Source organism: Rutilus rutilus, assembly GCF_951802725.1.
Source record: "Rutilus rutilus genome assembly, chromosome: 5".
Classification (NCBI taxonomy): Eukaryota; Metazoa; Chordata; class Actinopteri; order Cypriniformes; family Leuciscidae; genus Rutilus; species Rutilus rutilus.
The window spans coordinates 37,796,346-37,813,686 of record NC_140213.1 but is presented as its reverse complement, the minus strand read 5'-3'; the positions used below and the strand labels follow the sequence as shown (position 1 = coordinate 37,813,686).

Here is a 17,341-nt window from a genome sequence, read left to right as displayed (position 1 = left end):
GTGTGTGTGTGTGTGTGTGTGTGTGTGTGTGTGTGTTTGATTGCTTCTTATTCAGTGTTAGTGGTATATTTTATTTATTTTTGTGTAATTTGTAGTTGTGTTACTTTTATTGTGCAATGTTACATTTCACAAAACAAAAAATATATTTCCACAAAATAAAAATATGGTTTAATATGGTGTTTTTTAAATAGATATGAATCAGACTACCCAAAAGTGCTGTATGTTCAGTTTAGTCAATTCCAGTGATGATATATAAAATGGTATTAGGCCTATATAAAAGAAAAACACAAAACAATATTTTGAAGACATAGTAGATTGATAGATGACTTTACGTAAAACACACAAAAAATGTTGGGTTCACTTAAAATAACAGAAAACAGGTTTCCACAGCTATCATAAAACTGTGATGATGAATATTTTACTTTTCATATTGGCACCACCATTCGCGCAAATATAGAAGTCTTCAGTGCAGAAGAAAAAGATAAGCAAAAATTAATTCACTTCTCATTAAACTCTTATTTTACATTCATTTATATATTGTCAACAAGTTACAACTACATAGATACACACTATTTCCTCTTGTAGCCTGTTCATGACTATTTCCCCGCATCTCTAAACTGCGTTTCGAATGGATAGAGATTTCATGATGACGTAACCAGGAAGTGGCTGAGCTTTTCGACGAAATCAAAATCATCATCATCGGCAGAAGATGAGTCGCATTTATGACAACACTGCGTTATTAAACAAACCTGTGCATAATGAGAAACTATCCTCAGCATGGGATCCAGTAGTTCACCAGAGGTAATACTTTAAAGTGCAAGCCTGCTTTTTGCAGTTGTCGACTGCTTACTTTTCCTCGTCTCCCTTACAGATATGGATAACTCTCCAAATACAATAGTTACATACGTTATAGCTAATACTGTAAAACCATTATGAAGTAATTTGGTATGCTATATGCTTCAAACTGTGAAACATTTAGTCAATTTTGTAATAGCAAGTTATTATAGTTTATAGCAACACAAACTGTGGCATACTGGCGGAAACGATCGTTACCATAGTAGGCTACTTGTATCATAGTACCATGATAGTACATTGTGTTTTATGTATTATTTTCACTTTACAGTGGTCATGGTGTCATTTTAGAGGGGGCGGTCCTGGATGTGTCACGCCATGTCATAACAGATGTGAACAACAGAAAGGTAAAGTGATTGTTTATTAGAGAACTTCAGTTGTTCCTCAACTCAGAAACGTTGGTTGTACAATCATGATCATTCTCTAATTTAAACTACCGTTCAGAAGTCTGGGGTCAGTAAAACTTAACTGTTACAAAATAAAAACATTTCAATAGATGCTGCTCTTTTGAACTTTCTATTCATCAGAGAATCCTAAAAAAAATTATCATGGTGTCCACAATGAAATTTATAATATTAAATAATAAATATTATATGTCAACATTGATAATAATAAGAAATGCGCATCACATCAGCATAATAGAATAGAATGATTTCTGAAGAATCACACTGAAGACTGGAGTAATGATGCTGAAAATTCAGCTTTGCATTACAGGTCCATTTAAAATATCTTAAAATAGAAAACAGTTATTTTAAAGGTACACTGTGTAGGATTTTCTCCCATCTAGCTGAAATTGTTTATGACTACCAACCATAGACTGTAAAAAAATATGGACAAAGCGTCTGTGACGTCACCCATAGACTTTCTGAAGAAAAGTTTTGAGGCCGTTTATGGGGGGTATGGGCGGCGCCATCTTGGTACGATATTTCAATACAAATGTTCAGAAAGGATACAGAGGTGGTATGATGTGTTGTGTCAGATCATGGCCGAGACGTCAAATTTCAGGAATTCCACTCGGCGCAGCCTATGCTCGTTATCAGCTGTCAATCAAGCTGTCAATCAAAGTTAAAGGGTAACTAAACCCTAAACCAACTTTTTTTAGATAATGATCTGTAAGAATGGGGCTTTATTAGTGCTTTTCATTGATTCAAGTAATTGTTTTGACATTTGTGTTTAAAGTATTTTAATTTTACTAAATATGGTGTAAAAACGTCTGAGTGCTGCCCTCTTCAGGTTGAACAGTGGCTACTGCAGTTGAATTTTCCTATTGGAAGTTGTGGTACACTCTGATGTCAGAGTGTACCAGCTAACCACGCCCCTGCCTGCAGAGAGATACGTCTCAGATGCACGCCCCCTCTCCACTGGGCTCTGCCTACTTTTCCAGCATTTTTCAAATATTGCCAGTGGGTGGAGTCAGGCTCTGACCAGGGGTTTAGTTACCCTTTAACCCACGCTCGTCTAAACTAACGAGTTAAAAGATAAAAGAAAAATTCACCCCCCTCACAGTTGTCAGGCACTCCGAACCTATCGAAAAATTCAATAAAAGTCCATGGGACCATGTAAAACCATGAATTTATGCTGTGAAAACGGACATTTTAACATGGGGGTCTATGGACATTTGCTCCCTTTTGGGACCTGCCCCTAGCGGATTTTCGATGTATTGCAGTTTTTCGCACTTCCGGGTAGGCTTCATTTTTCAGATTAGAATGTTGCCGCTTGCTACCAACTGAATATTACTTTCTAGCCCCTCCCATTCCGAGGGCATTTTAACTCCTACGGTGGCCGTATTTTTTTAATTCTGCCGGCAGTCGCGAGTAATTTCCCCCTCGCATTTGTCACGGTGCCATTGAGTGTAAAAACGCGAAAGGCGAAGCTTGAATTTTCTAGGTATGTCCCTCTTTGGCTAATATATTTTCAAGTTGGAAGCGCAACATGGCTGCCGCCATTCGAGCGACTCGCTCGTATGTATTCTAAATGGCAGATTTAGAAAGTGTTTTTTGCTAAGAAGAATCAACTTAAAAAATTACACAATGTAGCTTTAAATTGTAATAATATTTAACGTTTTACTGTATTTTTATCAAGTAAATGCAGCCTTGGTGCGCATAAGAGTCTTTGTTCAAAAACATTTAAAACGACCCCAAACATTTGAACAGTCGAGAATATATAATCTTATTTGTAATGAAATGATAATATAATATTTTCCATGACTCTTAGTGATTCAGCAATTGTTTTATTGTTGCTTGCCTTGCAAGTTTCTGATATCCTTTTTTAATAAATTCTAAATTGTGTTTATTTCAGGAGCGCTTCAATGTTTTGTACATCAAACCAAGCCGAATCCATCGCAGAAAATATGATTCAAAAGGAAATGAGATTGAACCTAACTTCAGTGATACCCGGAAGGTCAACACAGGTTATCTCATGTCATCCTTCAGTGAGTAGCCATAATGTGCATTTATTCAGAACCATTCGGTTTTAATATGGCATGTTTTTATTGTGCTTTGTAATGGCAGCCTGTTTTAAAAACTTTCAGTTGAGCCATTAAATAATAAAAGCTGGAATTAACTTTTACAAAACTATTACAAGTAAATGTAATTTGCCGATTTATAAAATATCTTCATGTATGGCAGCAGACTATTATGCATGTTGTGAGCAAAAGGTGTCTGTTTGTGTGTCTCAACCTTGCAGAAGTGGAGGCTAAGGGTGAAACGGATTGTCTAGATGAGCGCCAACTGAGGGATATTGTGAATAAGGACCAGCTGGTTAAAATGACTTCAAAACATTGTCCTGGTCAGGCCTTTGCATTCTGGATCTCAGAGGAGGAGATGAATAAAACAGAGCTTGAGCCTGGCCAAGAAATCCGTCTTAAGACAAAAGGAGACGGGCCCTTTATTTGTGAGTGCAATGCTGAAAATAGTATGTACTTCTAAGTAAATCAAGGTGGCTACATACTGTTCTGTCTGTTTTTGCCTGTCTAGTTTCCTTCGCCAAACTGGATGGTGGTACAGTGACAAAGTGCAACTTTGCGGGAGATGAGAACGCTGGAGCATCGTGGACAGAGAAAATATTGGCTAACAAAACTGATCAGGAAAAGACAGGGAAGAGTGTCGGTCAGGGTGACGGAGCAGATGATGAAGAATGGGTGAGATTCTCTGCTCAACTGAAAATGTTTTGTGTTTTGCTCTGGCCACATTTGTTTAGGAAATGGGTTTATCATGAACAGATGTGTAATCGTTTTAACATTTCCTGTTATTCTATCATCAAGAGAGGTTTAAGATAAGTCAAACAAATGCAATGATCCAGTGAAGGATTTGTTTCACTAAAGTTTCTTTGTGCAAACCTGTAACATTTGTTTTATGTTGTTTGGGATCTTGCTTTCAGGATGACTGAATGACACCCTTCAGCTTCCAGGATTTGATCACAGTGCCTTGTTATCTGTCTTCCAGATGTATATTTACACCACAAAACAAGACCTCACAGTCAGTATTCCTATGTTATCACATGAAAATATAATCAATAAACAGCAAAAGTGCCATTTTAAAATAAAGACTGTTACGCATTTTTATGTACTAAGTATTTTCAAAGGCATATCCTTCAGATCATTAAACATCGTTATTAAAAATGTTTTTATAATATTTCATAATCATATTTATACTTGCAACTATATTAAAATGATGGCCGATTAATGGCTGATTCTAAAATGATACACTATTTTAAAACACTAAAACCTAAAATCAGTTGTTTTAATTAAGTAAGTTTGTACATTATAATGTACAGTATAAATACATTTATACTTTAGATTTGATTGTTTTTAGATTTGCTGAAGTTTACATTTAAATTATTTGTGTTTTTTAGTGAGCATTAAATGGCAGCAATGGTCATTATAATGTAAAAAGGAAAATAAGCATGCACAATTAAATATCTAGTATCGACAATATATGTGTGTGTGTGTGTGTTATAGATCTATTACAGTACCAGTGCATCAAAAGAAACAGCTGTGTAAAAAAATGCACTTTATTTGAAGATTTACATGTTTGACTTTTACACGTTTAAAAATATGAAATCTTTTGTCATTCATAATATCATCAATCACAGTAATCAACAAAATTATTCCTATGGTTTTATAAAAAGGTCATATTTCAAAATACTAGCTTTCATAATATGCATTTTAATTAAAATAAACTATACAAATACAAAGAATAACATAATAGTCCTTTGTGCTTTTGTTTTTGGTTTATGTGCTTAGATGTGATTTCATCACTGTAAACAATACTCAGTAATATCAGCTAAATTATATTAAAAGCAATAAATTAAGCTATCCTAAACATTCATTTTAGGCCTTTTCTCTTAAATAGACCATAGATCTGGCTTTAACTACTCAACACAGCATAGGGAATGTGTTATGTAGCCATTTTTGCACGTTCGTTGTTCTTCTCTTCTAACGCTCGACTAATTCTCCAGCGAAAACCATCTCAGAACCACAGGAGGGTGTTGCTTTCTTTGTGGAATGCCTTTACATCTGTTTTTGATCGTGCAGGCCTACAAAAACTCTGATCCTACAGCTCTCCATTGAACCAATCCTTAACATTCTGCTTGTTTTCATTCACCCACTTAATATTTGCCTCTGTCCTTTCAATGACCTGCTCCAAAGTTCGAGCTGCGAACCCCTGTTCATTCTTATCCTGCTCCCTCTGGAGCTGCTTCAGCTGTGTAAAGACAATTTTGAATGTTTGTGTAAGAACAATGGTGGAAATGGTGACATAATCAACTATTACTCTTTATCATCCCTCTACAATAACTGAAAGAGTCAGAGAGTAACCAAAAATGGCAAACAACGCACCTCCTCAAGTTCAACGTCCCTGGAGAATCTCTTTGTCACGCCATCTAGCAGACTGCCTAAAGATATGATTCCCGCTCCATACCTGCCCAAAAAAGATGATTGTCAGTCACATGTCCCATATACTTATGGTTTCCAACAAGTAACAGAGGTAAAACCTTGAAGTCACATGTCCATATACTTATGGTTTCCAACAAGTAACAGAGATAAAACTTTTAAGACAATTAAGACTATCATTCATTTATAGCTGAAGGCAGCCTTTGGACCCTGAATTGCTGTTGATCTTTGATACTTTTATGTAACTTGGGTGTTATAACTTCCTGATTGCCGTGGCAATTCCCGATTCATATTTTATAATCCATCATTTATTTCAAGCCAAAGACACAGACTGAACATGTGTGCGGAATATGTAATTTGAGTGGTTTCATTTGCCTGCGCTGTAAAAAAATAAAAAAGATTTATTGTTTGTATTGTATTGTATTGTAAATTACTGGAGTACGTTTTACAAGAAAATACAATCTCAGTCTTTCTACTTCGAAATGTTGTCTTTAATTCAGTGTGTTACTAGTGAACGGTTTTTGAATGAAAATAGTTTTTCCAGTTTTCATTCATTGAATTTAAATAATCATTTGGACCTTAACTTACTCTTGGGTGATATAGGACCACTTGCCACGAACAAGATCCCATGCGAGAGGCTGGCCGGCGACATTTTTGGCAATGTAGTTTATGGTTGAGACCATATCCATCTTTCTTATCTTTGAAGGGTCAAGAGTGTACTCAAGATATCTGTTGGATTATAAACGTCAATAGTGAGTATGAAGTAAACATAGAGTCCGTTGAGATGGTGTAAAGCTCAAATCGCTGCCCTGACCTGTTCAGCAGCCAGATTTCTTTGGTACATGATAGAGCATATCTTAATTTGTCTTTCTCGGCAGCGACTGTAGTCGTTTGGTATTCTTCCCAAACAAATTCCCAATCATCCTCATCACCGGCAGCTATTGCACTGCAATAGATTGCTCTCTTCAAATTCGGATGAATCCTAAATGTAAAAAAATACATCAGCTTTCAAGTCAATATATCTTATGTATATGCATAGATATCTTGTAGAACTGTAATTTACAATCATTTAATTTAGTCTTAAAGACGCAACTCACGTATTTGAGCCATTTTTGTAATCCGTGAATCGACGTTTTGCCATTTCTATGCACTTGGGAAGGCCATGGGCGCAGGCCACTGAAATAGCATTTACCTGGTTATACCTAAGAAGAAAAATCAAAGAATGATTGCTAGATTTCCAACAAAAAATATATGTAAAGAAAGACAAAAAAATGTGCTTACTGGTCAGTGTGATCCTCAGGAATGGTTCCATTATTTGTGTACTCTTCAAAGTGCTCATAAAGTCCTGTAACTAGCTTGCGTAGGTATTTCTTGACATAGAAATGTAGAGATAAGTTATCACATTTTTTACTGTTTTGTATGTGTTTAATTAGACTGTTTCCTTGTGCTCACCGTTATCACACCATAGACCTCGGAGCGATCAAACATAAGGATAAAATGGTCCAGGTTTTTCAGTGCGGACTCCCATGGAATATACTCAGTTTCATTCACCAGGAACTTAGTTAGACTTAGTGCAATACTGACGTTGAGGCGATGAGCCCTTTACAACAAATATTAGAAGTTAACATACAGCAACAACAATAGAATTACCAAATTATCTGAATGAAAAATGTACCTTGCAAGATTAAAAGCGTCATCAATGAGTTGCCCTCGGTTGATAGGTGGGATCATCTAAAGATGTAAGGTAGTTTTGATCTCATCAGTATTCTGCTTGAATTTTGAATATTTACTGTAAATGACAAAACATACTTCACGCAAGTACGTGCACGCAGACGCTTCACGCTACACAAGCTCGATTTCGCAAGTTGCGTGCTGACTGTCGGATCGCGTATTGTATTCTCATATGCGATGGACATTGGTTATGTTCATTTTTGGTAGCTCCTTTAAACAACAACAAGAGTAACTTTTTTATATACTGCAGCATTTATTATAAATGACCTATCTGTGCACATCACGTTCATGTGCTCTAGTAATCCTTAATCAAAATTACAAATTATTATAGTTGTCATCTCCCATTCACCACTATAGAAGTTTACCCAATGATGACGACTTCTGCTTCTGAGAACCCCCCCGGAAATGTGAAAAGTTCACGCAATGTAATTATCGTAATTACGAGATGACAACACATGATGTTCTACTCGGGGCTGTTCACGTCCGGCTCAGAATTGGAATTATCAACGGCAATGGAAATATTAATCTGTAGCGATCAGGCGGTACAGCATATGGTACAAATGGGAGCTCTCAGAAAATTCCCGGATAATGCTGTAATTACGATTTCTACGAGAATGTGAATGCTTTTTACAATTCGTAATCTCGTAATTAGACATTGTGTAAACGCACCTAAGGGTCTATAGCAAACACAACAATCCAATCAATTCCTAATGAACAAAATCAAGTCCCGCCCTACATTTTTTCTTGTTTGAGAAGCCATCTCTATTCACTCTGATATACGTCACAATATGGAAGAAAACACTAAAACAACTTCCATTTCATGCTGATTCAGTAAGTTTATAGCAATTTACCTGAGTAATTGTGTTTATGTGAGAGGCAGCCTATTTGAATGTATCTCTATCGCCCCCTTGAGTAGCCTACTGAGGTTTGATACCGCTAGACCAATGGAACAGCGCACGTTAAGTATGTTTAACCAGATCGGTTGTTGGCCACGGGTTCGCGTACTTGCGCAAAGTTATGTTGCTGCCCTTAACTGTAAAGTGATTTAAAAAGGATGCTAATAAAATGTCTTACATTACGGTTTTTTTCAAGCTGCATTAGAAGTTTGTTCCAGTTTTCTTCATCGTAGTTCACACGGTAAAAGCCAGTGCAGTTGATGTTGGCGAGAACCCATTGATCTTTGAGTTGAAAATGTGACCTTCGAACTGTAAGGAAGGATGCAGAAATGAGCAGAAGGGTTAATCACTACAAACAGCTACTGCATATTTAGCCCTGTGTTTAAAATTAAGCTTTAAAGTTTATTCGTTCCTTACCTGGACCTTTTACTCTAAATAAATCTTTTTTCAACCCCGCATCATCAGACTTAATGTATGTGATTTGAACCTGCCATGGAATACTGTTAGGAAGAAAATAAACAATATTTGAATTTGGAAACTGAATTATAGAGACAAAACAATAAAGACTATATTGCATATAATGCTACAATAATTTAGGACTTTTTATTGTATTAGTTTAAATCCAATGGTATAAAAGGTCTGCCATGGAACCTAAATGATTCAGTAAATATGATAATATTGAATACTATTGCTTTTTGGAACTCACTCATGGCCCACGCCTGGCTTTAGTAAAAACTGTTCTTGAGAAGTCTCCCCCGTCTGGGTAATGATGGTGATTACTGGGTACCCAACTTGCTCAATCCATGTGCTCAGGAAGCCTTCCAAATCTACATTTGTCTCCTGATCATTGTTGGAAATATTTGTCATTATTCTCTCATATTATTTCAACTTAAAAAATAGAATATAGGTCCTCGATTTACCTTTTGCAAGCATTCCAATAGATCGTTGTACACAGTGTTATTGTACTGGAAGTTGTTGAGATACATCTAAAATATATACATTTAGTAATTAGACAATCAGTCCTGACCATACTTTAAAATATTCAATACATAAACAATACATAATCACATCATATCACAAAAAATCATAAGTTGTAAAACACAATTATATTAAAATATTTTAAGTATATATAATATATAACTTTTGAGTTGTGGATTTAAAAAGCTAAACAAAGCATCTGAACATATTGTTTTCAAATAATTAGACAGTACTGTTATACCATATATATTCTTGTGATGGCTAAGTTGTTTTCAACATTGATAATAATAAAAAATGTTTCTTGAGCACCAAATCAGCAGATTAGAATGATTTCTGGAGTAATGATGCTGACAATTCAGTTTTGCCATCACAGGAATAAGTTACATTTCAAAAGTTATTAAAATAGAAAACATTTCTTTTAATTGTAATAATATTTCACTATATACAATATTACTGTTTTACTGTATTATTGATCAAATAGATGCAGCCTTGTTGAGCATTAGAGACCTTTCTTCTTCAAAACATAAAAAATCCTCCAAAGATTCCAAACATTTGAACAATAGTGTATATAATTCCCCCCGACTTCGGCTTACCCTGATTCCTTTCATAAATGCTTCGTTAGTCATGAATGCGGACAGCATTCTCAACACAGCAGCACCCTAGAGGATGTACAGAGCATAATTTTTTTATTTATTAATTTTGAACATTAAGCTGACACTATAACTGTATTGAGATGTCATGCCAACCTTGCTGCGTGTGACGTCATCAAAAAGTTCTATGATCTCAGAGGGAGTTTGAATATCATTTTCATGCAAGCTGAGAGGATGAGAAGAGTTCAAGGAATCCACTTGAAAGGCGGACTGGATTTCTCTGAGAACAAATAGATCTTTCTGAAAACACAAATGAACAATATCATCAGAGGAAGTTGGAGGTGGCAGTTTTGACCCAGTAACCCTGGGTACTATTTGTTAAAATCATTATGCTAAAATAAACAAAAACATACCAAGTCCCAGTTAGCAGCTTCCACCCCGGTGTATGACATATATGTCGCAAATGCTTCATTCAGCCACAGGTCATTCCACCAGCGCATAGTGACAAGGTTTCCAAACCACTGAAATTAAGCACAGGTATGAAATGGAAAAATTGTTTATTTAAAGATTTATGATTTGGGGGTTCTCAACCCATAGTTCTAGTGGAGGATCCAAATATGTAATGTTCTAAAGACCTACATCAGAGAATGCAAATTTTAAAATGCAGGTAACTTAATCATGACTAGTCAAAGGATAGCAAAAATAAATGGGCTAATTAAAATTCTCATATATTTTGATTGTTTATTTATTTGCATATATATTTTTTTTTTAGGTTGTCACTACTGCACAGTTAACAATGCTATTCATTGAAATATCTAGCCCAATGTAAACTTTAGTCGGTGATGAATTATGCAATAGGATATTAAGGTTATGAATATGTTTACCTGATGTGCCAACTCATGAGCAACCTGAGTGGCCACCCATTCTTTATCAAAGGTTGATCCCGTATCTTCATCATACAGCAAACTTGACTCCTGATATGAAATGAAACCCCAGTTTTCCATGGCTCTGACACTGAAATCTGGCAGGGCAATCTGATCTGTAATAAAACAAATTTAGCTTGTGATCCTCCATGTCTTTTATATGGAACACAGACTCATTTCAGCTTGTTCAGCATGTTCTGTTTGGGATAGTTCACCCAAAAATGAACATTCAGTAATGTTGTTCCATACCTGAATGAGTGTTGTTGTTTTTTTGTGTGTTTTTTTTAGAATACAAAAGATATTTGGTAACACTTTACAATAAGGTCTTATTTGATTAACATTAGTTAATGCAATAACTAACATGAACTAACAAAGAACAATATTCTTACAGCATTCTTACCCTTTGTTAATGTTAGTTAAAAACAATGTTCATGTTCATTTTAGTTCACTAATGTTAACAGATACAACTTTTGATCTTAATAATGTATTAATGTAATGTCCGGCCCATACAATAAAAGTCAATGGGGTCCAATTTCTTTTTAAACTTTTTGTTGTATGGGCACAAAAAAACACGCAAGCAATTAAAATAAACCACATAATTCAATAGAGCCATTGAAACCTTCTTGTTGATTTTTCCCCTTGACTCACCTAGTTTTTCCCGTGGGTATGTCAATCCAAATTCACTCTCATAGCGAATCAGAATCTTCCGTGTTATTTCAGCTGCATAGCCAGCATGGCCAGCAACAATAGCCTCTCTCCGAGCATATATCTTGGAAACACATCATAATAATAATTTGTGAAATGTAAAAAATAAAAAATAAAAAAAAAGCCAGCACTGAAATGTCTTCAGTAAAAATGAAAGCCACATACATCCATGTTTGACCCAGAAGGTATCGATATGTAATCAAAATCAGTTAAAGTGAAAGCCAATAGATAAGTTGACATGATGGGGGTCGATTCAAATTTAGTCTCTAACCATTCTTCTCCATCTATTTCTATCGGGATTGAACCTGAAAAACAGAAATTATACATTGAGCATAAATACTTTGATTTTTGTTTTGTTTACATTGTTTAAATCGTTTTCAAATAAGCAACAGTCTTTTCAAAATGTGTCAGGTTTTGTACGCTGTTTTGACGTGTATTGTTGTCTGTATTAGAGACTCTATTTAGGACTAAATATTTACACTTTTAAAAATAAAGGGTCTCAATCTTTGGTTCCATGAAGAAACTTTAACATCCATGGAACCTTTTCATACCACAAAAAAAGTTACAAAAAGGTTGTTTAGATTTTTAAAAGTTCTTTTTAAACTGTTCACTGAAAGATTCTTTGGGGAACTCAAAATGGTTCTTCTATGGCGCTGATGTAAAAAAAAAAAAAAAACGTTTTAAACCTTTATTTTTAAGCGTGTATATATATTATATATCAAATATGTTCTTTCATGTACAGTAAAATTTTGACTTTTTAAAGCTTGACAAGTTAGGATCCTAACCTCCATTATGTCCATTAGAGAGGGCTTTAATTCCATGTCTGTGGATAATAGTAATATCAAACACAGCCTTCAGAGCTGGCTCATCAAAGCACGGAAATACTCTCCTCGCGTCTGTGGGTTGCAACAGGCTGGTGGCGAGGAATCTGTTTGTGGAAAAGTATTTATGTAAATTATGTTCTGGATTTATCTTTCACGTATTTGTCATTAAAACTGTATGTAAAAACAACAGTAAATGTACATAATGGCGATTTCATACAAAAAAAATATCAGGAGGCTTCTCACAATAAACAACAGAATTTGTATAAACAACAAAAGATAGCCTGTGGTGAATATTATGAAGAGAAAGTTTAGAAAATTATTTTTTTAAACAATTTATGTGATCAAATACATGCAAATATATCTTAGACTGAAATAAGTAGGCTACACATTCACATTTTGTCAGTCAATGAATGTTGAAAGACAAAAATATTATTTAATATATATATATATATATATATATATATATATATACTAGTTTATAAATAATATTTCTATTAAAAGAAACTAGATTTCCTGATATCGTTACCTTTCTTCATCCTCCTCATCCTCGTCTTTACTCTTCTCAGTGTACCGGCTCACATACAACCCTGCCAAGTCTTCAAAAAGTTCCCCTTCAAAGGTGGTAAAAAGATCGTAGTAGGTCCCATTTCCAGATAACTTGTCCTCCAGTTGGATCTCGAGAAAATTACTTTCATTGTAATGAATCGTATATCTGCTTTCTAATATCTTATTTGAATCAGATTTTCTCACTTCCACATTCGTCAGATTTAGGTTGTGAACATGAAGTAAGATGGTTTTGGCGACTTTCATACACTTAAACCTTACGGTTGAGCTCCCCGTGAAAAAGAAGGATTGGTTTGTGTAGTTGTTAGTTATCGCTGCGTAAAGGTACGGTTGGAGGACGACTTTGTAGCTCTCGGGAATCAAATAGTCGTAAAGTCTGAGATTCGTTGGAAGATCTGTTGGAATAACCGGAGGTTTAGTTGGACGAGGTGGAACTAGTGGTTTATTTTTCTCTATTTGAATTTGGAACATCACAACCATCAACACTAAACCACAAACAGAAGAAACGGTGATGACCCCAATGCCGACAGCCACGGCCTTGGAAATAGCAGTTCCTTTGGCCATTTCTGATCCTTCTGAGAAACCTCCAAGAATGAAGTGAGCTAAGGGAACTTGCTGAGCGGTTTTTAGACTCTGTACCGTCTCACAGATCTTGACAATATATCAATTGGGGCGTCAAGCACCACTGCCACGCCTATCAAGATTACACATTAACAAGCATGGATGAACCAGAAACACACAAACATGACTGTATTTGACATGTAGTGCGTTGCATCGCTCTTTGTCCCACATCTGGAGTCAGTTATAATCCCAGCAAACACAGAACGTTGGCACCAGTGGTGTAGTGGTAAAAAAAGAGGTGGGTAAACTATAAATTCTGGTGGACCACGACGTGGTCACCCCCGGTAAGGTGGGCCACTGCCTACCGGTATGTGTATCCTGATGACATCGCTATAGGCTATTATTTGATGGTACTACCAAGGGTATCACTGGTTGTTCCCTCATCATAGGTCACACAATCACTATTCAATTCATACATTAATCTAAGTTCTTGTTAAAGAGACTCAAAAAGGAATAATATGGTTGAAATCTATAAAGTTTACTAAATGACAAAACAGATAAAACAAAAATATTTAAGAGAGATCGAGAGGGAGGCTTATATCCAGGGCTTCCAATGCAATGCACTTGTGCATAATGATTAGGGATTTGGGATTATTTTCATAGTTGATTAATCTGTTGAATATTTCCTCGATTAATTGATTAGTTGTTTGGTCTATCAGAAAAATGTGGATCATTGACTACGTTTACATGCAGCCAATAACCCGTTCAAAACCGGGATATTAGCAATAACCCGGTCGCGCACGGCCATGTAAACACCGGCAAAAACCCGGATATGCTCATATCCCGGTTTTTAAAAACCCGGATATTACCCCTGGGGTACCCCTTTTCTAACCCGAATATTTGGTCATGTAAACGCGTATCGGCATATCCCCATCAAAAGGAACATTGATTTGTGTTCTGCGCATGTTCTATTCGCAAGGAATCTTGGTCTTTTGAGTAGAGACGGCGCATACAGAAACCCGCGTGCAGTATACCGGAAGTAAACAAGAAGTAGAGGTAAACATGGCGAGACGCAGCACAGCACCACACTTTTTGAGCGAGAAGGAAAGCGTAAACAAAGGCGATCGCTATCTGCCCCGAACTATTCATTATCCGCGTGCTGCTGCTGCTGTTGTTGTCTTTGGATACAGGAAGAAGAATTGGAAATGACGCATATTGCGTCTTAAGGTTGTCCGTACGTCCCGACGCTAACCGTGCGTCGCCGTTTACATCGGGATATTCCCAACTGATTACAAATTCCATGTATACAGGAGTAACTCTCTCTGCTCACGCATGTAAACGAGTTATTCCGAATGTTTCAGAAACCCAAATAGTGACCCTAACCCGACCATAACCCGGATATTGGCTGCATGTAAACGTAGTCACTGTTTCCCTGTAGAGGGAAAGTCTTTAACCTGGTGCAGGCTTGATTCCCTCTGAATCTCTTGTACAGTTGGGTTTTGACATGCTCCCTACATTAAACCAGCTGCCTGTAATGAATAAAAATATAAACTTATAAATATAAAAATAAAAATAAATCTCTTTTTTTGCATCGTTTTAATGATTTCCTGTTGCGGCTGCGATCAAGTTTCATTCTCGCGCAGCTTGTTTAGTAACTTCACGAGCGTGTGTTTTCTGCTATGTATGTGCGCCGTTCTCTTTGTTCCGTGTTTGTGTGTGTGTGTGTGTGTGTGTGTGTGTGTCGCGCGCTGCGCTCTCTGCTCCGTGTTTGCGTTCTGCGCGTTCTGCTCTGTAGTTAACGGCCCAAATGCTCGAATCATGTGCCGATCGGCAATCACGCTCTGGGAAAGCAAAGTCCGCTCAAATAGCGTGAAATTTAGAGGTGGATAAACGCAATGTAGAGGTGGATAAACGCACTTTGGAGGTGGGCAAACGCTATTTCCGAATTTTGGGAGGTGCGTAAACGGCGTTTACGTGCGTTTAGCCTCCACTACATCCCTGGTTGGCACAACGTAGCCAACCTTCTAACAACGTTTTAACAACATGGCCAAAAGGTTGCTATAACTACGTTGTGTGGTGAAGTTGTTACAGCGTTGTCACAATGTTGACATTAAACCATCGTTCAGGGCCATTGCTTAAGGTTGTGCCTAGGGTGTCTTGGCAACCACTGGACTACATAATGTACTCGTCACTGCCCTGAAGCGGGAAAATCAGCCTTTTAAATTCCAACCACCTGTTGTTGGGCTCATTGTGTTCTCATTCATCACCGAGCAAGGATACGTGAGTATTGCGTTTAGCCTACTTCAGCTATCAAACACAACCTACAGCTTTAATTTCTAATGTGATTAATGAAGCATCACTCGCACTGTTTAGTTTTTCGTTTGATTTTTCCGCTATTTAGTCTCATGCGTTTCTTTGCTCCTCTGGATTTGTGGATATGTTTCCCCGGTGACACCTGCTCGGCTACTGTCCGCCATACAGACCCGGTTTTGTTCATTAAATGTTCTGATCTGCCTTTGCTTTTCATGTTTTATTTATTATACTTAAAATAAATGTGTATTCGTTTATTTTTTTTTTATTTTTTTTATTATTTTTTTTTTTTTACAAATGTATGACTTTTGGAAGTGCAATTTGATTATATGCAATTTTAATAAAGTTGAATTAACGAAACCTTCTGTCATTTTTACTCTTTAAAGTGTAGGCTACACTTGTAGGTGTTGATAGCCCCATTAAATAATATAGATAAACAATAAACGATAAAAAGTATATAATTATCTAACAAAATACACCATATAAAAATATTGTCAGAACGTCGTCTCTCAGTTGCTGGATGTCGCGCAACAACGTTGCTACAGCCCTGTCACGTCTTACAATTCTACGTTGTTACAATGTTGCGAGCACGTAGACAGCGACGTTGCCATAGCAGAAATGCAACGTGCCAGAGACGTTGCCACAACGTAAATGTGTTTACTGGGATATCTGTTCAGTCCAAGGTCAGCAAAAACACATTAGAGAGTTTTGATGCTGAGAAAAGAGATGTGCATTCTGAAAGTAAATGTACTTAATCACTGAAACTGAGCGGACTAATCCCATTCTGATCCTCTTGAGTCCATCTTATGGTCTGCCATAGATCTTCAGACCTCAGTGATAAGACATCCAGCTGTTTGGGGTGACAGCAGTGTTCTGCCCAGAAATTTATCTGATGACAAAAAAACCGTCAATGACGGATTGCTGAGCCTTTTCTACTTCTAAATCAGTATGTCTTTGAGTGAAATTTGGAGTGTTTTCCTAAGAGTTAGAATAAAATCTGCAGATAATGTAGATGAATCTACTTTTTAGGTCTAGATGGATGGATGGATAGATAAAAAAACTGTTACTCTTTAAAAATACTTTAAATATCTATTTATATTGATCTTAAATTCAAATTATAAAGTCTTTTTTGTTTGTGTCTGGCAAATAATGATTTAAAAAAAAAATTTTTTTTATAAAAACATAAAACGTTGCCGCCCCTCGTCTATGGAACCAATTGCCTCTGGACCACCTTCCATTACCATTTTTAAATAAAAATTGAAAACATATCTCTACTCCCTGGCATTTTAATATTATCATACTCCTGTTTTATTGTCTGTTTCGTTTCGTTTTACTCTGTTTTTATTTTATTTTTATTTTCTCTGTTCAACACTTTGGATAGCTTTGCTATGTTTAAGTGTGCTATATAAATAAAATGTACTTGCTTACTTACATTAATAGGAATTACACTGTAAAATCTAATTAGTTGGACTTACTTAAAAAAAGCATGCAAACTTAAAAAAAGCAAGTAAAGTGA

The 17,341-nt window shown here is 36.2% G+C and overlaps 2 protein-coding genes across 2 annotated transcripts; one reads left to right on the top strand and one right to left on the bottom strand.

Annotated features, from left to right (window-relative positions):
• The first annotated feature begins 626 nt into the window (after positions 1–626).
• Positions 627–4,396, top strand: arpin (actin related protein 2/3 complex inhibitor). The gene is made up of 6 exons (XM_084408969.1): positions 627–801; positions 1,124–1,199; positions 3,151–3,283; positions 3,538–3,744; positions 3,828–3,991; positions 4,231–4,396. The coding sequence occupies exons 1-6, from the start codon at positions 710–712 to the stop codon at positions 4,237–4,239; spliced, it is 681 nt and encodes a 226-aa protein (XP_084265095.1). The 5' UTR covers positions 627–709; the 3' UTR covers positions 4,240–4,396.
• A 900-nt stretch (positions 4,397–5,296) lies between these two features.
• anpeplb (alanyl (membrane) aminopeptidase-like b) lies at positions 5,297–13,681 on the bottom strand. The gene is made up of 20 exons (XM_084408968.1): positions 12,917–13,681; positions 12,352–12,494; positions 11,732–11,871; positions 11,510–11,630; positions 10,823–10,977; positions 10,352–10,459; positions 10,095–10,238; positions 9,942–10,007; positions 9,291–9,356; positions 9,077–9,210; positions 8,788–8,870; positions 8,549–8,679; positions 7,419–7,474; positions 7,196–7,343; positions 7,025–7,113; positions 6,841–6,945; positions 6,558–6,725; positions 6,332–6,472; positions 5,690–5,771; positions 5,297–5,555 (listed from the first exon to the last, which is right to left on the bottom strand). Exons 1-20 carry the CDS (start codon positions 13,516–13,518, stop codon positions 5,406–5,408), a joined length of 2,832 nt encoding a protein of 943 aa, XP_084265094.1. The 5' UTR covers positions 13,519–13,681; the 3' UTR covers positions 5,297–5,405.
• Between the last annotated feature and the right edge of the window lie 3,660 nt (positions 13,682–17,341).

Excerpts from the sequence above, each read along its gene's own strand:
- arpin (XM_084408969.1), top strand. The coding sequence starts at position 710 with ATGAGTCGCATTTATGACAACACTGCGTTATTAAACAAACCTGTGCAT. Across the intron at positions 3,284-3,537 it reads TTATCTCATGTCATCCTTCA|AAGTGGAGGCTAAGGGTGAA; the intron begins GTGAGTAGCCAT and ends TCAACCTTGCAG. Across the intron at positions 3,745-3,827 it reads AGGAGACGGGCCCTTTATTT|TTTCCTTCGCCAAACTGGAT; the intron begins GTGAGTGCAATG and ends TTGCCTGTCTAG.
- anpeplb (XM_084408968.1), bottom strand. The coding sequence starts at position 13,518 with ATGGCCAAAGGAACTGCTATTTCCAAGGCCGTGGCTGTCGGCATTGGG. Across the intron at positions 11,872-12,351 it reads CTCTAATGGACATAATGGAG|GTTCAATCCCGATAGAAATA; the intron begins GTTAGGATCCTA and ends TCTGTTTTTCAG. Across the intron at positions 5,556-5,689 it reads GGGACGTTGAACTTGAGGAG|CTGAAGCAGCTCCAGAGGGA; the intron begins GTGCGTTGTTTG and ends GTCTTTACACAG.